This window comes from Dermacentor silvarum, chromosome 1 (genome assembly GCF_013339745.2).
Source record: "Dermacentor silvarum isolate Dsil-2018 chromosome 1, BIME_Dsil_1.4, whole genome shotgun sequence".
NCBI classification, from domain to species: Eukaryota; Metazoa; Arthropoda; class Arachnida; order Ixodida; family Ixodidae; genus Dermacentor; species Dermacentor silvarum.
In genome coordinates this window covers 129,198,991-129,224,812 of record NC_051154.1, presented here as the reverse complement: position 1 = coordinate 129,224,812, position 25,822 = coordinate 129,198,991, and the positions used below count along the sequence as shown (strand labels likewise).

Below are 25,822 nucleotides of genomic sequence, written 5' to 3'. Positions count from 1 at the left end.
CAGGAAAACAGAACTATACTCAGAACAAAGGCGTACAAAAACGCATCTCGACAGCGTGTTGGTGTGGTCGCTTGCGTTTAGTGGGCGACTCTGTCTCTGCCGCGGTGGCATTTGATCAATCCCAGCCGCCTTTGACCACTCCAGAGAGCACCATGGGGGACTTGCATGCGGCCGGCAATCCAATTTGGAACTTTTTTGTAAAGATTCCACCGGGAACCGAAGCTCGATGTCTTAAATGCAAGGCAGTCCTGAAGACCCCGACAAGTACGACAACAACCCTAGTAATGCATTTAAGGAGACACCAGGACTTGCACAAGGACTACCAAACGAAGCAGGACGCACGCGAAAGGCCATCCAAGCTCAAGGGGGCAAGCAAGGCAAGTGGTCAACAGCCATCCATAGCCAACAGTTTCAAGCCGAAAATGAAAGCGTCAGCCCCAAAAGCCCAACAGATGACAGAAATGATAGCTCGCTTCGTAGCTCGTGGTATGCACCCCTACAACATTGTCGAAGAACTGGGTTTCCTCGACATGATGCAGTTCGCTATGCCGGATTATGCCGTGCCGTCTCGGACAACGTTCTCGAGAGCCATTATTCCAGACCTCTACGCATCAAGCAAAGAGAAGGTGAAAAAGAAGCTTGGGGGCATTTTTGCAAGCGGAGTGTAGTCACTTTCAATCACAACTGATGGTTGGACATCGCGGGCAAATGACAGCTACGTTTGTGTAACTTGTCACGTCATGGACAGTGACTTCGTGCAACACGTGCATGCATTGGCTTGCACGGAGATGCAGGAGCCATTGTAAGCTGCAGAAGGGAGCACCTCTAACCCTAGCATGTGGAACAGCTAGTGTTTTTGCACGAAAATTTGTAGATTTTCGTAAATAATGAAGTTGTTTACTTTCCTTGATTAAATCTCAGACCTTAGCCCTCTGCCGTTTTTTTTTTTTTTTTTTCCTTGCTATTATTCGAAGTATTCGCTTCGAACCAAAAAAGCACTATTCGCACAAGCCTAGAATGTACCAATAACGAAAAAAAAAAGGTTCAGTTTAACGGCACGTGAGATCTGCGTTAAATCATGATAATTTCAGTGGTTTGCCTTTTGGGCATTCCCCGTGGTTAAATGTATACACGCAGCATCGGCAGTGCTCAAAACATTGTAGGAGCTCATTTGTAGTCATACCTCTCGGAACTCTCAGTCGATAAATTATGCTCAAACGAAGGTTTTTTTTTTTTTTTTTCTTTTTCTTTTCATATTCTTGTCTGCACACAGCGCGAATGGCCCCGAAATACATGCGTTTCATTGCGTGTCATTCATTCTCGCCTGTTCAATAATTACAGGTCCTGAAGTTCTATCGGAGCCTGTTCACTACGACTGGTTTTATTACACGCAACAAGTGTCCACAGTCTCCTAAGCTAGATGTATTGCTAATCGCGTAATACACCACGTGCACGCGAGCACACACACACTCGCACGCACACATACTGGGGTCAGTTTCCCTGCACAACGATGAGCCGATATCATCGGTTTTTAACCGCACACATTACCACAATAAATGGGGCACACTTCCAAGGAAAAGGCATTTGCAAGTAAAAAAAGCCAGCGTCGCCACATTTTCATCACCCAGTTTACCACATGCCGATGTTCTCCGACACACATAACTGCTAATCTGGCTGGCAAGAGAATTGTGGAGGTTCACATAAAAATAAAAAATAAATAAAAATTTGGGATGGGCGAATAGTGGATTTGAGGTTCAAAGCAAATTCGAAGCGAATAGTGATTTGGTCGAATAATTTCGAATCGAATACTTCGAATAGTATATATCACATATTACAGTAAAACCTAGTTAATTTGAATTTCACGGGATTGAAAAAAATGTTCGAATTATCAGGGTATCCAGAAAACAATAGGCAAATGCTTACTACGTCAGCACGATTTTATTAGTGTAATTAATCAGCAAATCCTTTCGCTATTTTGCACAAAAGCAGTGCGGAAGCTGCAATTCTCATCATCTCTTGACTGATTGGCTCTCGCAGCGGCGATCGAGGCCTCGCGACTTCCTTCGCAGCATGGCCGCGGCGCGCGCCATCATTTGCGACACGCTTTGCACTACCGCGCGCACATCCCGATTATTTTTTCGCCAGTAAGCTGACCGCCAACAGATCGCACATCCATCGCGATGTAGCCGGTCATGGAGGAAGGAAACCCCAGGAGAGGCCCTGGCCAGCACGAGCGTATTGGAGAAGGTGTGGCGGAAGTCACATGCCCGTTTTTCGCAAAGGAGCACTGGGACGGGTACCCCGAATGTCAACGTTGCCATGACAACCGTGCTCCTGAAGCTTCGCTGCTGCTCTTGGTCTGTGAAAAGTGAGAGCAATAGATACACTGAAGCAATCACGGCGCGGGTCGTTGTGTTCTTAAACGTGCCACGGAAAAACCCAGGAGCGCGTCTGCTTCACTAAAACTGCTACAGAAGTTTTGTAGGCTTTGTTTTGACACACGTCAGCAGCACACACTTCCGGCGGCTCGTAACAATGCAAGGTCAAAGTTCGCGCCCATCTGCACCGGCGAGCTGCAGAACCCCTGATTGGAGGCACAAAGAGAGGTGGCACACCAACATGGCTGCACTTCTGGCTTCAGAAAAGTGATGTCGGGGCCCTTCTTGTTTTGTTTCCTTCCTCCATGTAGCCGGTGCTCTTCATCCTCGACAGCTTTGCATTGAGTCAAACCGAAACAATTGTTTGTCGCAACCGCGGCCGCTATCGACTCGATTATGAACGGTGACTTTGCGGTGCTTAAGGCGGCGGTCCCACTCCGGCGGCCCGAGCCCCCCGTTTTCAGTACTTTTGGAGCAACCGTGGCGGCTCTTCTACTTAAGATATGAAGTTGTCGTATAAACCATAAAAAGCTTAGTTCTTGTAGATTCCAACTATATATAATATAAAGAAATTGATTGGTGTGATTTAGAAATAAATGTTCAAGAACAAGCATGAGATACATGGTTTTTGCGAACTGTGTCTCAGTTGTGACCATATTTAGAAGAAACTACCGCACTTACTGCATTGCGGCTTGCTCTGTAGCTTTAGGACATATTTATCTAGTTCCTAGACGTAGCAAATTATTTTAATTTTTACTTTTGGGATAATTTGCTTTTGAAAATTGCCAAATATTGCAATCTTCTGTTGTAAACAGCCCGGCAACTACATGCTCAAGGAAGCTAAATTTTGGGTAAAGTAGAGTTCAAGAAATTTCCATTTAGGACACAAAATTTCATTCGTGTAACTTTATTATTTTTCCTAATAATGCGGCCGAAAGTAAGCAATATTTAGAATGCTGGTTTTATTTTTGCCCAGTTTTGCGGGAAGGTAATAAAGCTGCGAAGCTGCGCTTTAAAACTAATAAAGTTACATGAATGAAATTTTGTGTCCTAAATGGAAATTCCTTGAACTCTACTTTACCCAAAATTTAGCTTCCTTGAGCATGTAGTTGCCGGGCTGTTTACAACAGAAGATTGCAATATTTGGCAATTTTCAAAAGCAAATTATCCAAAAAGTAAAAATTAACAATTAATTTGCTACGTCTAGGAACTAGATAAATATGTCCTAAAGCTACAGAGCAAGCCGCAATGCAGTAAGTGCGGTAGTTTCTTCTAAATATGGTCACAACTGAGACACAGTTCGCAAAAACCATGTATCTCATGCTTGTTCTTGAACATATATTTCTAAATCACACCAATCAATTTCTTTATATTATATATAGTTGTAATCTACAGGAACTAAGCTTTTTATGGTTTATACGACAACTTCATATCTTAAGTAGAAGAGCCGCCACGGTTGCTCCAAAAGTACTGAAAACGGGGGGCTCGTGCCACCGGAGTGGGACCGCCGCCTTAAGGGTACGGCCACGCTAGCGGCAAAAACGCGCGCGCCATGCCGCGAGCGGCAAAAACGGAAGAAATCGGGGGGTTTTACGGCTTGCCAAGGGTGCCAAGAGCGACGAGGGTGACGTCACGGAGCCAATGGCAACCGGACCTCCGCCGCTCCGCGCCGGCTTATCAATCGACGATCGTCGTCTCTCGCGGTTCTATGGAAGGATTTCTGGACGCTGTCCGATCGCACCCTTTCCACTCACGGTGACTCTGCTTTCCGAGAGCGCGCGAGATCATATCGCGCTGCCGCGCGGCGAGACGCGATTGCCGTGATGGACTTCGCGGCATGACGCACGCGTTTTTGCCGCTAGCGTGGCCGTACCCGGCCGACGCACGCACTGAGTCGGAACAAAACTACCGTTCGCTGCAACAACTTCAGAGTAAATCGCTGTCGCTATCTATGCGATCATGGATGGCCACTACACAGCTTTTTAGGCACGCGGCCGACGTGCGTATTAAAAAAACGAAACTACTTTTTGCCGCAACCGCTGTGAAAGAAACCGCGGCAGCTATCGACACGATGATGGCTGGCGACTATGAAATCCCGCGGCCAACGCGTTGTTATGTGCGGCGGTAAACGCAATAAAGGCACAAATAGGCGCAAAGCGTTCCGTCGTTGCTGTCATTCACGTACGATTTCCGCTGCTGACTATGGCGATGCGGACTCCGCCACTTCATTTCTGTTGTGCGCTAGCGCCCTTTCTGCTCCTTTGCGTCGCACATTTCCAGCTCTTCAATGCAAAAACGTGTAGCCTTCGAGATTTATGGTTGATGTATGGCAGCCATGATGTGAAGAATAGCCTCCGAGATGTGTACCGGCCGTCCGTGTCTTTTGGCTGCCTATTCGGGACCGCTGAATAATCCAAAAATATCGAATACCTGAATTCGAATCGAAGTGAATAACGATTATAGAATTATTCGATCGAATATTTGACAATACCGTATGTTCGCCCATTCCTAATAAAAACGTGTACACGTGGCACCCACCTCCATCAACTACTGCGCGACTGCAGCACGCAGAAAGCTGGCAGCGGCTGTGTTTTGCCAACCAGGGTCACCGCACGTGCGCCGGTGATGTCACGCTGTGACGTCGCCAGTGCGGTGTGACGTACCCCAGGAGAGGTCTATTCTAGTGAGAGCTGCCACTCGTACGTGTATTTGGACACCACTTATTGTTACAATGAGCGGAAGGAATCCTTTTCGATTTACTCATGACGTTATTGGTATTTACTGAGCCACGTTCTGAGCTTACTTTAGTTCAAGCCTCACCTTACCTGAGGCATTTTCTATAAGAGTTGGGCAAAATATTTCGTGAATATGTGGGAGCTTCACACAAGACCTTGACTCTACCTTAAAACATCCTCATTCTCAAATGCAATATTTAAAATTTTGAATGGCTTTGTGCTTTGCAAATGCAGTATTTGCCTTCCTGTGTAGCATAAGTTTAGGAAATACTGGAATGAAGTTAGAAACTCGCCAAGTTTCTTACTCCATTATGAAACTTCGCAGCAGCAGACGCTTTTAAAACCAGAGATTTTACCTTTGAAAGAGAGGTCCTTCTCCCATTCCTTGTATGCTCGGCTGTACTTCGCCCACTTGCCCATGCTGAGTTTTGAGAAGGCGTGATGTTTCTAACCAGATTTCTCAGCCAGACAACTACTGCAGCCAGAACATGTTCGTGTCCACTAACTCGCATGTAGCTATAACTCTCACCAGAATGCGGTATGTTTGCTTCAACAAGCAAACATACGCATACGCAACAAGCAAACATACAACGGACGCCAGCGGTGTTCACTGCTGGCGTTCATTGGTCACAGCACCACCTCTGCAGATTCGATAGCACGACTCCAACGGCGACGCAGAAGTCGGCAAGAGCAAGCGTTACTCGCGCCGACACGCGCTGCTGACGAGAGCCGCAGTAGCCGTTGGTGACTGCCGGCTCTTTTCCCAGCCGCCGAGCGTTGCAAGCCGGACATAGGCGGCCGCCGAAGTCGCTGCGCCAAACTGGCCACAGGCATCTCCATTGCCAGCGGTGGCTCGTTCGTAGGCCGGGGCAGCAGCGCAGACGGTGTGCAGGTGACACCAAACCAAGGGTGACTCCGCTCACGCTGCGTACACTCAACGCCCTCGACAAACACTAAAGTAGTGCAAGGGAGAGGAATTCGGCATAAGCACCGCCCACGTGGTACGATGTTCAATTCGGCTAGCTAAATTTCGGGCAGCCTTTCAGATGGTAAGTTCACGTGAAGAAAGCTTACTTTCTTGAGTCGAACGAGAATTTCAATTCGTGCGAGGCGAACTAATGAGGGAAGCAATGTGCGACACCTCAACACCACGGTCCACCAGGTTGTGTCCCTTAACGTGCGACAGGCAGCTTTGTAAAACCTTAGGCCTGATGCGTCGCTACTTTGACAACAACCGGCATCCCCCCCAAAAAAAGAGAAATAAACATCACCCAAAATGGGCACAACAGGCAGCCGCGAGGAAACGTTAGCTCTGTGAGGTGGTCCTACCCTGCTCGGTGCACACAGCGTCCGAGTTGACGGCGCCCACCGTCCCAGACGGTGTCAGAGCGCCCGGTGCCAGGCCGCAATACCAGTCAGCCCGTAGCGGCACCCGTGGCCCGCGGCCACCTGGCTCCCTGAGCCGCGACTTCCGAAGTCAAAGAGATAGAAGAAGCTATTTACATAAGAAATTCGGACCACCCACGAGGCTTCCGTACTCACTTGCTTCAGGCTTGCCAATGCTCCGCGGGCGCTAGGCCTCGCTCTCCCAGGATGCAGACCACGTGGCTCTCGTACCGACGAGTGTACTTTAACAAAACACTCGCGAAAAGGCTTAGCATGTTGATAAGTTCACACGCTACAGCACCCGTCGCCTCGCTCAAGAAAGCACGCCGCCGACACTAGCGATCAAAATCCACGCTAGGACTACGCTTCGGTTGAAACAAAGGTTGTCTCGAACCGAGCAAAACTTTATCGTCCGATGCCCCAAGAGCCCCACGTTGGGCAGCCAGATGTGGGGTCTCATACGTGCTCTTGGGACAAAGGAACAACACAGTGGTGCAAACAAGCAAAGGGGCATTTATTGCACCTTTCATACACCAATGCACACTAGCCGAATTACAACCAATAGAACATTCACATGGGCACGCGACAAATCAAGGAAGTTCAACTCACCGCGACTCGACAGCGAGCGAATATGTTCGCCCCATGCTGTGACACAATCGCCTAGTCGTTCACGTGTACGGTCACGCGAACGGTGGCGCGTTCGAACGATCAATGTTCGTCCATACCGGTGTCCTGCTCTTAGCCTCGCGAGACAGTCCCGTGAAGCGGGCCTGCGCACGCGCGAAGCGTCCGTGCGTGTTGGTCGCCGATCCCAAGCCAAAGAGGAAGCGCCTTCGACCTTTTTCTCCCAAGTCACTCCGCCGTTCGGTGACGTTAGCATCGCGACACTCACGCCATCTCTCGCAACCACCACAACCGCGCCACCGGCATTTAGCCATGCGGTGAAGCCGGAATACAGGAGACGCGTGAGAGTCGCGCATCCCCACAAACCAGAATATCTGATGAGGCACGCGCCTTATTGATTCGCTGTTAGCACTATCACCTAGTGGAAGCCATGATTGCAAAGCGCTACCGTGCTTTACACAGTGCATTCTTCTTTGCTCAGAGAAGCGTTCCGTATCAAAAGTTGTGAATGTTCTCACTCGAAGACCATGTTCAGGCAGTGCTCTTGCGAACATGCAGACCACCACTAGAGCAGAATATTTAGTTTCGATTGGCAGTCGAGACTACTGTGCTTCGTTGAGCACGTACATAAAGACACTAACTGTCATGTTTCTCGTTTAAAGTGACTTGCAGATTTTTTCGTAAAGTTACTCAGTAAATAAATAACACAGTGATTTGCAGGAAAACCGAGCAATGAGCTTCGAGGAACCCGTGATAAACATTGAAGGACCACGGGCGAAAATGACGCGCCACATCATACATGCGAATACTTTAGCTGTTGTGTAATAGCTGTATAGCAGCCAGCGTGGAAAACGTACTCTACAGCTGTCAGCCCCATCGGTTTTCACACTGAACCACTCGTGAACCAGCAGCAGATGGTGCTGGTTCAAGTGGTTCACCAAAACAAAAAGCACAGAGTGCTGGAATGATGTATAAACATGACAGCCATGACTTGACGCCATCTTCCCAGCGGCGACGTTGCCTAAAAACACAGTCTTCGAGATTGCCTACATATCTTTGTAGCAGCAATGCGCTTTGGGTTTTCATAAAACGGCCTTCCCGAATTTTGACAGTGTCGATGTGGTCCTATAAACAAAAATAGCCCAAATATAGCCATGTAGCCAGCTCAGAATTTTCGACGCCAACCTGTATAAAAAGTAGCCCAATCTGGCTACTAATAGCCCAATCTGGCAACCCTGCGCGACTGAAGAAGGTGCGCTTCTTCCCCACTTTTCTTTCTTGCGCGCGAGATTTAGCCGCGGTCATCGACTCCCCTCGCATGCTTTCTCTCGCACATACAGCATACGGCTCGTGGCAACGGCGTTATCGCCCTTGGACTTTATACGTAACAGCTGTGTGCCAAAACCAATTATAGCCCCAACGCGTGATAGACGCCATCTTTAGATAGCAAATATCGATCTCAAAGCCATGCTTTTGCTGGCCAAAACCGAAAATGCGTCATAGGACACGCCCCCGGCACTTTGGGCGGCATTGCAGCCAATACCGTCGTCGAGACACCAAGCCAAGCGATATGAAAAGTCAGTGTAGCCGCTCAGGCCACCGCGGGGTGGCACTTCGCAACGCATGATGCGGGAACGGTCCCACAGTTGCAACGCAACAGCGGGATTACCAATGCATTGGGTCCTATGGGAGGTATGCCGGGACCGGTCGAAAATGGCGTAACAGCCAGGAAACCGCAGCACCGGGGAACGTAACAGCTGGGTTCTACTGTAATTTGAGAAGAGGCACCAAAAATCCCAGATGCATTGTGAGGTTTGGTGGAAGTCACGTGTGTCATTTCCTCATTCGTGAGGGCAAAGTGCAATGCTTGCTGCAGGCAATGGTTACTCTCTCTGATTTGACCTTGGTCAGCATGGCGCAAAATGTGAAGTGCTTCACCGGCAGAAACGTCAGGGCCTCTCCTGCAAAACATTGTGCAACTACAGGGCACGGGCTCAGGTTCATTGATGCTGGTAATCGAAAGTTCCCTTGGCCTCAGAATTCCGGTGTTACTTTTTGTGATATACAGCTGTACATAAAGTATGGAAACCTTTGGGTAGTAACTTAGCTCGAGGTCGCTGGTTCGGTTCTCTCCATAGTGGCTACATTACGATGGGGGGGGGGGGAATGCTGAAATGTCCGTGCACATTATTTAGCTGCACATTAAAAAACTCCAGCTGGTCAAGTTTGATCTCGAGCCCCCCAATACGACATGCCTCATAATCAGATTGGGGTTCTGACACGTAAAACCCCAGAATTTAATTCAATTTGATGGGGCAGTGACGTTTCTCTGGAATCTTTGTCGTAGAGATTTTGAGATACCTGGAGTTTGGCTCAAAAAATTATAAGTGCCACACGATCGTTTACAGTTGGTTCCTATTGAAAAAGTGCTTCAGTAACTGTAAGGGCTGGTTATCATTACCACGAGGCTATATCGTCCAGGCACACGCGCTTTGATGTATTCTGTGCTCACAGAGCTGGAATTAAAAAATTTTCATGTTTCAGAATGTTGTTTGGATCCGTATTTTGCCTCTGCTTCATAGAACACCTATGAATCCTTTAGATCACCTTGGAAATGTATTACTGTCCATACCCGTTACATCCAATCTGCATGGCCAACGTTCTTTTGGTTTTAACAGACCATACTTCTTACTTAGTTGGGTCTGTGTATACAGTAGAATCTCGATGATACGAATCTCTCGGGATGCTGCGAAAATTCGTATCACCCAAACACGTCAAAAAGTTTGGAATTTTAGGGGGGTTGTGGCAGTAAAATAGGTCAACTTGTGAAGTCAAGGTGAAGTGATGTACAGTTAAACCTGCTTATAGCGAACCTCCATATAACGAATTCCTGGATATAAGGAAGTTTTTCTATTCCCCGCCGTTGCTCCATAGAAGCACATGTATTTGAGACCTCTACGTAACGAAGTGGCAGCGGGAGATCCCCAAATTTTGTCATTTTTGAGCGAGCAGCAACCAGAAGCACCTTCTCCGCCGTGACAGAAAGTGAAGCGAGCGCACGTGTGCATGCGTGCGAGCTTGTGCGAGGTGGGCCTGCATCTCTAGACCCGGCGATCTTGCCGCTGCGGACGTGACCTTTCCCCCCTCCCTTCATTCAAACCTGATCTTGCCGCTTGCTGCAGTTGGCTTAGCCCGCCAAGCCGGCACTCTCCTTTTCCGGTTGATGTTGCCGAGGCGCTGGCAGATGCTGCGACACATCACACTCGCTGAGCCTGGACAAGTGCTGTCAAACGCTAGCAGCGTGTGGAAGCGCCGCTGCAGAAGCCTGGACGATGAGCCTGGACAAGTGCTGTCAAACGCTAGCGGCGTGTGGAAGCGCCGCTGCAGAAGCGAGCGAAGTGACCTTCGTGCTGTTATCTATCGCTTCAACGCAAACTGAGTGCCGAGAACACATAGCACGCACAAAGCTACAAGCCGCCAACGCACCTACACTGCCTAGACTCTGCCCCAACGCAGATCGCTTTCAAGATACGGCCCGCGCACTGCCACGCAGTACGCAGTTGATGCCAGAGTACAGTACAACGCCGCCCGCTATCCCTCCCCCCTCGGTCCCTCGCCATTGCCTCGAGCGCAACAAAAGAAGGTGCGCTTCCTCCCTGCTTTTCTTTCTTGCGCGTGCGAGATTTAGACGCGGTTGTCGGCTCCCCTCGCACGTTTTTACTCGCACATACAGTATACGGCGTGCGGCGACTGCGTTTACGCCCTTGGACTTTATACGGAACTTCTATGAGCCAAAACCAATTTTAGGGCCACAACGCGTCATAGACACCATCTTTAGATAGCAAATATGGATCTCAAGGGCCATACTTTTGCTGGCGGAAACCAAAAATACATCATAGTTGTCGCCCCCAGCACTTTGTGCGGCCAATGCAATCGTCAAGCCACCAAGCCAAGCGACATGAAAAGTCAAAATGGCTGCTTGGGCCGGCGCGGGGTGGCAGTTCGCAACGTATGATGTGGGAACGGTCCCACAGTTGCGACGCAAGAGCAGGGTTACCAATGCATTGGTTTCTATGGGAGCTGTGCCGGGACCGGCCGAAAACGACATAACAGCTGGGAAAACGCAGCACCCGGGAACGTAACAGTGGGGTTCTACTGTAACACTATGTGACACTCGCTCTTCGTTTCCGATGCCTCGCGCTTGTGCGAAACGACTCGCGTCCACGCATCCAGTACGTGGTGTGACATTCCAAGGATGAGTGCTTCGACGAAAACGGGTGCGCGTTACAATCGAGGGCGCGTTAGAATCAAGTAAATACGGTAAGCGTTTCTTTTTCGAATTTTCGTGTCGAACCTGCATATAACGAAATCCTCTTTGTAACGAAGTTTTTCAGGAATTTGTCAACTTCGTTATATCCAGGTTTGACTGTAGTTCGCCCTTGCAACAGGAATGGGATCGGTGTGTGGTGGCTCGGCTGTTCGTATCATCCACTGCAGCACAAAAAGTGGTTCATAGCATCAGAAATTTAGACCATTGTAACCTAGTGGACTTGGACCGGGACTTTTGCAAAATTTGTATCAGGCGTGAGCGGCAGCTGGATGCAGGCTCCAAGTTGATCTTGCCTTGTGTCGCAACTTCTGTTTGTTCTAGAGGTTTGACAAGGGTTTCTGCTTGTCACGAAAGATATAATAAAGGTCATTTCATTCTATCAACCATTATTTTGTGTGCAAAGCAAATTGTAGCCAATGTTTGTGTTGGCAGCAGCAACGACACGCTTGGGCCGACTGGCACAGCAGGAAGCTGCTCACAACGGCAGAAATATTGCTTGTGCCTATTTTCTTTCTGTCAAGAAAACCTTGCTGTTGCGCAGGTAAACTGCCTGTCATTTGTCTGCAGCCAATGTCAGGAAAGCGATGGACAGTGGGGTTGCATACCACTAGTGTGCTTGTACCATGGAATATCCTACTAGGAAACTGAGCTTGTACCATTATCATAGATTCCTTTTTCTTTAACTCTCTATCATTTCATTTTATGATCATCTCAAGAGTTTCAATAATCAAATACTAGACGGCAATATATGTGAAGTTCCGCCATTTCACAATGTTGTTCTGAGTAATGCTTCTTTTATGTTCATATAACCGTAATCCCCCCTTACCCAATGCCTTCCTGAAAGCCTGCAAGAGATTCATAAATAAAATGTTTAAAATATACTGTGGCCTTTACTTGAGATAAAAGTCACTTGATTTTGAACTAAAGCTGATGCTATACGATCAAAACATATATTTTTCATATGCTTTCTGTTGTAATGGCTGTTGGCCTCTCGTGATAGTCTTTTTTTCCAATTTGAATTTTGCAGGATCGAAGAGAAAAGGACCGGAGGCCTGGTCGGAGTTATGATCGAGAAAAGTAAGCGTTTCTCAATATCTCACTACTACAATATAGTGTGTTTATACACGATTTCAATGCAACACAACTTAACTAGCGCCGTGAAAGAATACCGAAACAATAAATGAAATCTTCCGCGGACGTAGATGGTGAAATGATTGAGTTACAAGCGGCTTCCTGCGAACGTACCTCTTAAAACGCGCGCCGCACGACCAAGAGTGTGCAAGTGCAAGAGTGTGCAAGTGCACGACCGTATAATGTGCAAGTGCAATAAGATTATATCACGTCCTGCGTTCTGTAAGCTTTGGTTGCAAGTGAAAGCGTGTGAGGGGGAGCTGAGAAGTATGATGGCTTGATAAGCCCAGTCTTCTCGCACGAGCAAGGGGAAAGGGCGGGGGAAAGGGCGCGAGGGTATCGGTGGAGAAAGTTCCTCATGGTACTTGCGATCAAGCGCGCGAAGGGTATGGGGGGAGAAAGTAGGAGGCAGGCTGGCTCTCGTAACCTTTTCTAGAGCGGCCCTGGCTGCGTATGGCTATTAGTGCGGCTGAGCGCATATGCAGCCTGCGCGCCGTGTTTTAGAGGTACAGTCAAACCTCGTTAATACGTACTCACTTAAGGGGGGACGTGGCTTTGAAAATCAACTTCCTGAATTCTTGATGGATTTTGATGAAAATTGGCACAAATGTTTAGAATGTCTCCCTGATACTTCCATAAAAGTTTCAGAGTGATACCTTGAGAACATTTTATTGAGCAGAATTTTTCTCTCTTGAACTTTCTGGAGGGCCTGGGGAGCTTAAAAAACATGATGGAAGGCTCGTTGAGTATTGACTGCATAGCTCAATGCATGCTGAAGGTCGTGACAGTCTTACTTTTTTTTTTTCGCAACACAAATTTTTTAGATAGTCATTTTTCAAGTTACCTTTGCACCAAGTACACTTTCGGGGTGAACGAATAGCCACGCCATAAATTTATAAAAAGTCAAGATAAAAATGCGAGACTGTCTCGACCTGCACTGTAGTCCAAGGAACGTGACAAAAAAAACAGAATCAAAATAGGCTAAACGGTAACGAAGAAATCAGCTCCAGAAACTGAGCAGAAAGGCGAAAAAACAGTTTTGAGAAAACGGCTCTCAAAGTTTCACCTTCTCTTCAGTTCTCTAAAACGCACCAAATTTGTAATCTTTGATGTGTTTTGTGATGTGGGGCTTCTTGGACATGTGGCCTCTGATCTGCTGTGCCTTTGTTCTGCGTTTTTCATGTTTGTATGGCATTCTTTACTGCTGCTCTACAAAGAGCATGGTGCCTGGGTTTCAAACGAAGTGAGGTGCAGAACTATGTGGGCATAAATATACAGTAGTTCTAGCGTTGTACCTGCAGACTGCCTCATTGATAGCAGTCTCTAGTACAGTCAGTGAGGCATTGTTTTCTTTTGGTAGAATCGACCATGTTACTGAATGAAGGCTCTCAGCAGCGTTCTGGATCATCTTCCATTGACAATAGCTATGGATGTTAGGAGAGCCACTGATAGATAGGCAGCAATGCAGCTGCTAGGTGCTTTCCTGCCTGTACTTTTGTATCATGCCTCACTTCTGCAGCCAGGTGTCTGTGCCAGCCCAAGTGGCCTAGTGAATAGAGCTCATGATGAGGTTCTCTTTATGAATTAAAGGGGTGGTATGATAGGTATTGTTACGAGATATCGTGGCATTACGATAACAGAGTCGGCGCGCGATGAGCCAAGTCGCGGGTCCGAGGTACCGATGTGCGAAATGCCTGGTCGCAGGTCCGCGGAATAGACGCTCGACGAGCTTAGTCGCGCAGTCCGAGGTGCCGATGCGCGAAATGCCTGGTCGCGGGTCCAAACGCTCGGTAAGCTCAATCGCGCAGTCCAAGGTGCCGACGCGCGAAATGCCTAGCCGCGGGTCCGAGGAATAGACGCTCGAGGTGTCGACACTCCATGAGCGATGTGCCGACACGCGAAATGCCCAGCCGCGGGCTCGAGGAGTCGACGCTCGAGGTGCCGACGCGCGAAGTGCCTAGGCCGCGAGTCCGAGAAGTCGACACTTGTTGAGCGATGTGCCGACGCGCGGAATGCGTAGCCGCGGGCTCGAGGAGTCGACGCTCGATTTGCTTAGTCGCGCAGTCGCAGGCGCCAACGCACGAAATGCTTAGGCAAGGATCCGAGAAGTCCGCGCGCGATGTGCTTCATCGCCGAGTCGGAGACGCCTACGCGCGAAAGGCTTAGCCGCGTGTCCGAGCATTCCGTGCCCGAAGCTCGGTCGCGAAGTCCGCGTCACCGATGCTCGGAATGCTTAGCCGCGGGTCTGAGACATCCACAAAAAGCGGAATCGGCCACGCTACTGCGATGTCCGCGTAGCGCCCGCTTTAACACTCGTCGAGATTACGGAAACTGTCCGGAGCTCGCGAGGAGACCGCAACAAGCGGAGCAGACGACGCCATCACGGAGCGAGCACCGGACCAATGGCGAACCGCGCTGGAGTCACGTGGCGGGCGCGGCCAATCGGTGGCTCCGGCACGACCTTCAATCATTTGCTTTTTGTGTGCTTGTTTCTGTATGGAGGAGATAGCTGAAGCGGCAGATTTGAAGACGGAGAAATGCGCTTTCCAACGAGACCAAGATGGCGGCGCTCGGCTGCGCCGTTCCGGAGATATCGTGGCTTGAAAAACGCCGTTTTTTTCGCGATTTCCGTGCAATTTTTCGGCACCTTGGCTGATACAAGAATTTTTTTAGAGCACTTCTACTTGGTTTTCAGTGATGATATTTCGGAATCAGATAGAATAAGAGTTACAGAAACTGAAAATGTGATTTTCAAAAAAATCGATTTTTTAGCCATTTTTCGCGATGCGAAAGCCGCGTCCCCCCTTAATGTATAATTGCAGTTTAAACGTAATCGCGAAGATTCCCCCCACCCAGCCCCTATTGAACCCTATGTATTGGCTGACCGCTTAAGCCGTAGTTGCTCATTGCCTACCAAACGGTTAGTGCGTACTATTTTTGTTTTTTATCTACACACACAGGCACAAAATCTCATGTGCGCAGACATTCGATTCTCGAGTTGCGACGCCTGGACGACAGCCGCCAGTGATAGTGAACTTAAAATATGGCCACCGTGACGTATTTCCTGCTCATACAGCTGTTGCCGATTGCCGCGCACAAAAGCATGGCTTTCGAGATTAGTTCCCGGTAACGTGAAGAAGCCGCCAATAGGGGGTGCGAATTCGCTGTCGCCGTCGAATCCAATTTAAGTAGTAACCACACAGAAGCACATTTTATTGCGAAGCGCATTTCTGCTGTCACCGTGGACGTCACTTTGAGGTTCCGCATAAAGTCCAAACACGGCCACATCATTGCCGTGCGCCCTGCGCTGTATGTGCGAGCAAAAGCTTGCGAGGGTCAGCCGCTTATCTCGCGCACGCACGAGGGAGGAAGGCGGAGCGGAAGCACGCTGCTTCTATCGCGCACGGCAGGGGAGACGAGAAAGGGAGGAGTTTACTTCGGCGGCGGCCGTCGTATCTTGAAAGCGATCTGCTGCGTGGAAAAAGCGCGCGCCTGCACAGGCCTCATCTTCAAAGCGATCTGCAGACAAAGTGCAACTAGCGCCGGTAGCTTCGTATGCACTGTGCTTTCGATGTCTAGTTCGCGTTGAAGCGAGAGACTGCACACTCGCTGCTGCTACGGCGCCTCCTCACTGAGCTTTCTGACAGTGAATTTCTGCGGTCATCGAGCGAGATGTGTTCATGTTTACCAGTACACGCATTACACCATGCTTGTTGTGATGTTTTTGTCACCGATCTCGGAGGCGTGCGGATGTTAGAAGAGATGGAGAAGGCAGGCGCATGGCAACACAGCAAACAGATTTTTAATTACACGCAAACTCAAAACCAAAAAACCTCAAACTAAAAATCAAGCATACTAAAAGATAGCAAACAAATACAACTACAACTTAAAGCTTCGTGCACTATACAAATTCTACTTTGCGCCTATGCTTGTCTGTGGCGGCTAATCCATCAAAGTCGGGCAACCCTGTCCTATCTCGCTGAAATGCACGCCTGAAACGCTACAAAGAGTCACCTTGCTGCACCCGTCGTTGCATGTGTGTTCCGGCTTGTCTGCTCTTTTTCCCAAGCAGTTGATGCTCTCGTTGATGATGTAGTCACCTTGTAGTCGTCACGTCATCTCTTTTATCAACGGTGAGCTCGTCGGTACTTCATCGCGGATGAGCTCGTCAGTAATTCTTCAGTGACGGCGCTCGGCGTTGCTTAGGCCCACCTGGATAGGCCTAGCGTCGGGATGCGTCGCAACTTCATGAGTGCCAACAGGGCGTCCCGCGGAGAATCGAACGTGCCGGTCTGCCGCAGAAGAGGGATCCTCTCTGGGGTGCCCAGTCCTGCCGTGAGAGACTGCAGCCAGTCCAGGAGCCTCGCTCGAACTTGCCGAGGTCGACGGCCACACCTTGGACGGCCAACGTCACGGGCTCGGCCAGACCCCCAAGTCTCCCGCCGCCAGAGCGTAGCTGGCGATGCGACCTTCCTGGCCTGGAGCCACGTCGATAATCAACGGACAGCGCCGTTCATCCCCCGATTACGCCTCGGCTCACGCGCCTCGAGAGCTCGTGGCGTTCCGAACACCGTGCATCACGTGCTCTTCTTTTTCGCGCCGCAGGCGGCCTCTTACATGTGACACTTGTTAATTTAGTGAGTAAGCGGGGCCTCATGGACAAACCTGCTCGCGGCCTTATCGAGTTCGAAGATGCTGTCGTCGCGGCAAGGCCGCCACGGCGGCAAGTGAAAATTACTAATTTTTTGCTGCCTTCCCGCAAAAAAAGGCTGTCTGAGTGCGTGTGTTTGAGAGCTTGGTGACGTAATTATTTTCTGGCCGGTAAGTAGCCACTAAACTGGCATTGGCGGTTAATTCGTACATCGTTTAGTGCGTACCTAAACGTTGTTCCCGACCAACTACCTATGAACGAGGTTTGACTGTAATCTGCTGTGTGTGCAATGAGTGGGCGTACCAAGATGGCATGACATCACCTGCACTATCTTCCCACGCATTAAGTACTGGAGGTTGCGTTACCTCAAGTTTCAGAGATGAAGCATTCGCTCCCCTCTCAGGCAAGAGTGGCTCCTAGATAGCAGGCTTGTGCACGCTGCTTTACGATGTCATGCTACTTGGACTGAAATTTCTATTCCCAAGTCCGGCGTGACGAAAGCGGTGACGTCAAAGTCAACACGGCTTTCTCGGGAGTGTCCCTATTAGATTCGCTGGCAGTCAGGCAAGGTAGCATGACATCACGGTGTGAAGTGCACTGGCCTTATGCGATCTAGGAGGCAGTCGCTCAGGCGACACTATCAGCTGCGGAGGCGGAGTGGATGCGAAAGTGTGGCTGGCTTCGCTTTGTACCACCGATGTGAAGATATTGTTAACACAGCAGGAAACCATATCTTTTGTCGCCGACTCTCAAATTCAACAAAGTAGATTTTTTTCTCATTCAAGTTTGCTGTTTCCAATTGCCCAATAATTCTGAAATTCTGCGGCCCCATTCGCATAAGAAAAATTCATTGTTGACGTTACTTATTTCCATAAAAGGTCGAATTCCAATCAAACGAAATTTCGATATAATGAAAAAAATTGCAATTTTACCAACTTCATTTTATTCAGGTTTAACGGCATATGGTATATCACCGAGAATAATCTGAGAAAATGACACCTCGCCTTTTTCAGCCATTCTCTGCCAAATCCATTATTTTGGGCATTTACGCGGTCCCCATAGAAGCCACATGGTGATCAGCTACTGTAAATCCTTTAGAGACTGAGCTGTCCATAGTGTCTTTGTTTTAATATTTAACATGTTCCCATAACGTTTGCCTGGTAGTGTCACATTTATTTTTTTCCTCGCACTCCTGTGGAAAGCATATTACAGTCGAACCCACTTATAACAATATTCAAGTGCCACGAAAATTCCCTGTTACAACTGATAATTGTTATAACCGGGCTGCATGAAAAAAAATCAAAATAGGGGGATGGCAGAGCTGTTGTGAGAAAACTATAATATAGTGGAGAGGCCAGTGCACATCCCCAACACCATCCTCTATCCGGCTACTGATTGAGTTGACTCATTTAACTGTTTAACTCTGCTTCCTGTGTGCTCCGATCGCGTGTAACAAGCCACGGCTGTCGGTGTTAAATAGGGCACTGCTATAACAACTGCAAGGCGGGGTCACGGGCGTCAAGTCATATACGAGCTTTGCCAAGGCATCGCTTTGGTTGCCTCAAAAGGGGCCTTTTAAAGAATGTGAGAAGGTTGCCGCGGTAGTCTCTCAGCTTGAGTAATCCAGAAGAAACGCTCGGGCGAGATCGCCACAAGCATCTTGCCACGAACTTCTCACGGGCTTGCCAGAGAAAACCCCATGTCAGTCAGCTTTGCTTGCTTGAGGCGAAGCTTGCCGACATCCTTATCTCGCGAAGGTCCCTCGCAGAAACGAAGCCCTGAAGGGGCTGAATCATCTGCAGGGCCTCTTGCGAGGACAACGTTGAGGCAGCCTGTCCTACCGCGTCATCGCTGCCATCGTCACTGTCACCGTCACTATCCGATGCGAGCACGTTCGCGACGATCACCTCATCGGTTCGCAGCACTTCGTTTCCAAATCTGTAGTAGTGCACTTTTTTTTCACCAGCAACGTCATGCATTACCGATCAGCGGGTGGATCAGCCATCTTCCATTTCGGCGGCGAGTCAAACGAGGCCGTGAAGCGGGCATAACCCCGTGGCCCAGAACGACTTCGACACAACCAACGAAGACGAGCATGAGCAACTTTATCCTTAGGCAGGAATGCACAGTTGGCGCGGTTCATTCTTGTTTCGGAGGGTGGCGCGGCTTAGAACTATGGGCGCAGCCAGTATGTATTCGGAGGGGCAGAATAGCGACGGGAGAGAGGCGCATGAGGCTGGCGATGCAGAGAAGGCTGGAAAACAGCGCACAGCGACGTGCAGCGGCTCGAATTTCTCATTTTCTTTTTTCTTTTCAAGGATTTCGCATTCCATTCTCTTTCGGCACGGACACCCAGTAGCCAGACTACGTCATTATAACCGATAATGCGGCTTGGGAGCATTGTAGTAAGTGGGCTATTTCACCATAGAAAACATACAAAAGTTGACGGTGCAGCAGCTTCATTGTTATAACCGATATATTGTTAAAACCGGTATCGTTATAAGTGGGTTCGACTGTAAGACGGGTTCTACTGTATTACGGTCCATTGTAACGAGCATCGGCTGTATTCTCAGTTTCAAATAATAAATTCTCTACTGGAATACAAATTGAATAGCAGAGACTATTCGATTCGTAATCAAAATTTAAAGTAATTGCACACCCCCAATAAAGGAAAGCTCGTTTACTTAGCTCCGTATCCTAGCACCCGGCAGCCTGTCCTGTTGGACTGTGCATAAATGTTCGTGCAATGTGCTTACACTGTTTTTCATAGGCAGTGCCTTCTGCTGCACATCGCACACAGGATCTGTGCTTTGTACGTACTGTGAGCTTTAGTTAAGTAAGCTTTTGTCACTCCGACACCGCACTCGACTACATTGCTGAGCGTGGTACTGTGTCCACAAATATAGGCACGTAATTCAACCATTTAACCACTGGTGCCCACGGTATCTTTACCTAATGCCTTCTTACTGCTTTGCAGCATCAAAATTTTCATGATGTTGAAATTACATGATTGCGGATAAGCATGCTTCGTTATATAGCGCTTCATCTAACGAGGACGCAATCGCCCCTCACGCTGTTAGAAATATTTAAATACCAACAAATTCGAAACGCTACTGTTTTGGTTGATGCTCTCAAACAAGATATTGAATCTGATAGCCGCAGTACATGCCATACAGGAAAAATGAGCAAGGTGCGTGTCTCAGTTTTGCTCTCTGCAATTATGAATGGCTCGTTCAAACTTCGGCTGTTTGTTATCAGCAAGAGCAGATTGCCGAGTCGCACCAAGAACGCAAAAGGCCTTCCTGTCTGATACGCATTCCACAAAAAATTGTAAATGACACTCTATCTTTTCACGCAGAGGTTCCGAGATGCCAAATTGGAGATGTCTGTGCTGCCGGGCTTTTCGCAAACGGCATTTTTGGGTTCAGCTAGCGTCCAAAACTTTGTTGTGGCTTCTCACAGCAGCGGAGAGCCAAATTCGTTGCTTCCCCCCTCACTCCCCACCCCCACAAACACATTTATGATGCTGTCAGTGATGCGTCACAGGAACCAATGAACACTTTAGCAGGTGTGATCAGCCCATGCGGTGCATCCAAAAAAGCCAGCATGTGAGCCCACAGTGTTTCAATGAGATGGCGGCTTGATAAAGACGCTTGCTTCATACTCGGGCAACGTTGAGGTGTAAATGCCTCGTCACTCGTGGGCGTCTGCTGTAAAGGTGTGGCAATTACGCTGTTCCATAGTTCAGTTTCCGTTTTCAAAGTGAATTTATTCGGAATTCATTAGAGTGCAGAAAGTAGCAGCATCAGTTTTTTGGATATCTAGATGCGGTTATGCTATTAAATTTTGTATTAGGATCAGTCATCTTGACTCTGTGCCAAGCATGCTGTCTTGGTACAGTGCCAGTAATGCCATTGTACGTAGACACCGACGTGTCTGGTGCCGATGCATTCGAAAGTGATGGAGAATGTTACTGGCGGGCATTTTGGAAAGGCTTCATGTGGTCTTCCTGCAGCCAGCAGGCTTGTTTTCATTAGGGATGTTCGAATATCAAAATTTTCGAATACGAATACTTAGCTTTGAATATCGAATCAAATATTGAATAATGATATGCACATGCATTTATTATCAAGTTGGATTAATTTGTTATGTTGGACCATTGCAATTACATTGTCAATGTTAAAAAACTGGACTAGTAAGCCATTATACTAAAGCATTGTGTATTTGGCTCATGTTAATTTGCATAATTTATTAATTGCCCCTAGCTGTGCTTGCCAGCCTGTGTCTTATTATACCGCATCAAATTCCCGTGAACTGGGAGGCATTTCACTCCGTGCCTGTCGTCACTCATTGCACTTGCTGTCAAGCAATAAGCTCAGGATTGGGAGTGGCGCTGCAAAACAAAAGAAAGGTGTGCACCCTCGCTGTCCGCAAACCCGTGCCCCTTGCTATTGAGAGGCTGGCTTTCCCGCAAAGTTTAGACGTCTAGTGGCTAAGTGTGCTTTACAGGCGCAATTTCACTAGCAGCACGAGATCACAAAATTCTGCACAGTATGCTGCAATATTCTTAGATTAGATAGAAACAAATGCTAAGAACCGTGTTTGCATCAGCACAGCCAGCAATATATTTGATTTGATTTGAATATTCGATTGGATGAAAATTCGAACATTTTCGAATACGTATTTTTGAATCGAATACGAATATAAAAATATATTATTCAATAATATTCGAACTTTTTGAATATTCGCACACCCATAGTTTTCATGATTTCATTTACATCGAAATTTTTCCAGTCTTTTCTGCTCGAGTTAACGGGGTGTACTGTATTTTGCGATCCCTGTCGAGTTGAGTATATCCTGGATCGACTCTTTGCATGTCACTGCTTGCTTGGCATCCCTTTTCTACTCCCGACTGGCTTAATCGAGGTAATTCAACATAAATTAGTTATTTCACCTATTCAAAAAATTATCAAGAAAATGCTCGCGAAAGATTCCCCTTTAATGCCACTTGTGAGTTTACTCGTTTTGTCTTTTGAGTGCATTCCCTGCCTCTTGAGTAGGCAACTCATGCAAAAATTAACATTATGTACCTGTTGTACAATCTATACAGATATTGTAAAAACACCTAAAACTTGCAAGTTACATTTTTAATAGTAGTTGGAGCTTATATCTCAGTGCTCTGTCAGAGCTTGTCAGCAGGACAGCCATGGCAAACGAGTGTGGCAGGTCTGTCTGCACTTTGACAGATGAAGGCATTTGTAAACTGTTGATGAATTCTGCGTTGGAGGAAAGCAAGTACGAAGAAACAGTTTCTATGTAGCATGAAATGTCCTCTCAACTAGTGCGCAAACAAAAAAAACCCGGCACTCCAATGGTTTAAGCAACAGTATCGAACAAGTTTTTGTTCTTTCAACACCAGACAGGCCACCTTTAGTGTCTTTCGCGCTCTTCTGTGGTATTAGGTTGATCCCTTGCCCTCAGGTTATCACAGCTATACAACAGAGAAAGCTTGTCAATAAAGATTTGGCATGCATCTGAGAATTTTACATTCTGGTCTACAATTAGCAGCAGAATGTAATTCGATGCTTAGAAAGTGAGACCTGAAATTTTGTGTATCCTTTTCAAGTTTCACCACCTAATGCATTGTTACACGTGTCTCCCCTGCCAGAGGTAGCTATTCACATGGCACTCGACCTGATAGACCACACGGAGGTGGCTCTGAAAGGGAACCACGTTGGCGGGAGGAGCGCTTTCAAGAAGCCCCGCCTCCACCTGTCAATCGTTCACGGCCTGATGAGTGGCGGGATCCCTGGAGGAGGTCAGTGGCTGCACTTTAGTGAAACATGTGTAAAGAATAGACTGGCGGACTCCATGATCACCAAAAAGCAGCACTAGAAGATGGGACAAGATAGGAAGGTCTTTTAGTGCTGCTTTTCAGTGATTGTGTAAAGAGTTTGTGCAGGGTTTGCTGAAGTGATACTGAGTATGTAAAAGTGATGAGCAGGGAGCCTCAGCTCAAGCTCCATTTTACAGTTGCTATTCCACGGTCCCATTTGCATTATGTTGCTATTGCTTAGTAAAAGTGATGAGCAGGGAGCCTCAGCTCAAGCTCCATTTTACAGTTGCTATTCCACGGTCCCATTTGCATTATGTTGCTATTGCTTAGTAAAAGTGATGAGCAGGGAGCCTCAGCTCAAGCTCCATTTTACAGTTGCTATTCCACGGTCCCATTTGCATTATGTTGCTGTTGCTTAGTAAAAGTGACCAGGGGGGAGCCTCAGCTCAAGATACATTTTTCCGTTGCTATTCAACAGTCCCATTTGCATTGTGTTGCTGCAGTTCTACTTGTATACACCCTGTGGTCAATCATGTGTCACTTGTGGGAGTTGCACAAATGTGCATTATTGCATCATAAATAATTCGAGAAAAGGTTGATGATTTGGAAGTCTCACATTTTTCTTCAGTATGAGTTAGCCACAGAGAAAGTTTCTAAGAATTGGTCCACTACATTCAAATCACTGACTACAAATGGTTCATACGTAGCCGAGCTTGCAATCCAGTGGTCTGATAGGTCATGCTTTGCTAGGCACTACTGCCTACCTTGAATTGGAGAGCCAGGCAGAGAGGACACCACGCTCCCATAAAAGTCTGTTGTTAGGTAGGCAGCACTATAGAGTTCTGTAAAAAAATTCGATAAAATTGGCCAAACTGAAACTTTGTTCATGTTGAAATGTGCAAACAAATAAATTTTTTTGCCCATTGGTTGACAATTTATTAATTATAAATAATTCACGTTCTGTGAGAAGAGCTAGATATATATTTACACAGTGGCACCACCAGTCCTGCTGTATGTAACGTCTTTTTTTTTTTTTTTCATGGTGGCTCTCTTATTAGAAAATGTGGCACTTTCGACACCTTAGAACAATGGTTGATTACTTTAGCTTCACCTAGAATTTCGTTTTTGTTAATTGATGAGTCCCAGAGGTACATGGGGGCTATGTGAGACACCCTAGTGATAGCAGAGGCTGGAAGTTAATTTTGACCATCTGGGATACTTCAATCATTCTCCCATACCTCAGTACATTAGTGTTTTTCCATTTCATTCCTATCCAAATGCAATTATTGTGCCTTCTGTCGCGCACGAGGCACGGCGGGGGAGGCGAGAAAGGGAGGAGTTTACTTCGACGACGGCCACGCCGTATCTTGAAAGCGATCTGCAACGTGGAAAAAGTGTGCGCATGTGCGAGCCTCATCTTGACAGTGATCTGCAGACAAAGTGCAGCTAGTGCCGGTAGCTTGGTATGCGCTGTGCTTTCGACGTCTAGTTCGTGTTGAAGCGAGAGTGCCGCTCGCTGCTGCTGCCGTGCCTCCTCACTCCAGTTTTGAGAGCGAATTTCCGCGTTCATCGAGCGAGACCTGTTCATGTTTACTTGCGCACGTGTTACACCGTGGTTGGTAATTTAGTTAGTAAGCAGGGCCTCATGGACAAACCGGCTCGCCGCCTTATCGAGTTCGAAGATGCCTTTGTCGCGGCAAGGCCGCCACGATGGCAAATGAAGATTACCGATTTCTTGCTGCCTACCCGCAAATGAAGCCTGTCTAAGTGCGTGCGTTTGAGAGCATCGTGACGTAGTTCTTTTCCAGCCGGTAAGTAGCTGCTAAACTGGCATTGGCTGTTAATTCGTACATCGTTTAGTGCGTACCTAAACGTTGTTCCCGGCCAACTACGTATTAACAAGGTTTGACTGTAGTGAAGAATTTACTCTAGGGACCTCAAAAAGTTGTCCTTAGTAACCGAGTGCCTCTTGTAACCATGTCTTTTGTATGCGATGTTGTTAACATGGCCAACATAGGAAGACCAACCAAACCATTTTCAAATGTCTCTTATAACCGAGTGTCCCTTGTAATCGTGTCTCTTCAAGATTTTACTGTATGGCCAAACTTGCTTGCTGCCAGAAGTGGGCTCCAAACGTTCCCCGTTAGCTGGTATGTGTTCGCCATCGTGGGTAAGAGATGTGATTGCCGAACTGAAGTGTAGCATACGAAGGCGACACAAACACCCCAGTCCAGCAGCCCCTTTGTTGGTAAACTTCCAGTAAGTGTATAAATTAGTGCCAAACAATACCCACTACTGAATGCCATGTCTAAGCTAATTTTTTGTTGCGACTGATAGTGGTTTTACAAGAATATTAATGCTCCCCGAGTGACTCGGTGTACTCTACTACGTCCACTGTGGATAGGATAAAAGATATATTAATTTTTTGCTTAAATTTCTTGTTTTTGCGTGTGCAGTTGATGACATTAAGTATTTGAAATCTATTAAAAATGTATGTGAATTTTTCAACTGCTACCATTTGATTCGTTATTCAAAGGTTTTGAATATTCGTGCACCCTAATATTTTGAGTAAACTTCATCAATACCTTTATATATGGCACAGGTGATTCTAACTATGGCAATAGAGCAAGCGCCTGATCACACCATCCCTACTGAATATAGCCTGGAAATTTAAGTGAGCATGTTGAATGGTATTGAATGTAGAATAAATAGCGTTGAATTGACAAAATCTTAGTATTTTTTTACCTTATC

The 25,822-nt window shown here is 47.5% G+C and overlaps 2 protein-coding genes across 6 annotated transcripts in view; one reads left to right on the top strand and one right to left on the bottom strand.

The window, feature by feature from the left end:
- Window positions 1–25,822, top strand: part of LOC119436018 (zinc finger CCCH domain-containing protein 18-like) — a 188,029-nt gene that overhangs the window by 106,793 nt on the left and 55,414 nt on the right. For all 5 annotated transcript variants that reach the window (XM_049655203.1, XM_037702747.2, XM_049655204.1 and 2 more), the window contains 2 exons: window positions 12,481–12,530; window positions 22,904–23,053. In XM_049655203.1, coding sequence (XP_049511160.1) covers window positions 12,481–12,530; window positions 22,904–23,053 — 200 coding nt within the window. The remainder of the gene's footprint in view (window positions 1–12,480; window positions 12,531–22,903; window positions 23,054–25,822) is intronic.
- Window positions 1–25,822, bottom strand: part of LOC119436024 (cytochrome c oxidase subunit 4 isoform 1, mitochondrial) — a 480,308-nt gene that overhangs the window by 408,577 nt on the left and 45,909 nt on the right. The gene's annotated exons all lie outside the window — the stretch shown is intronic.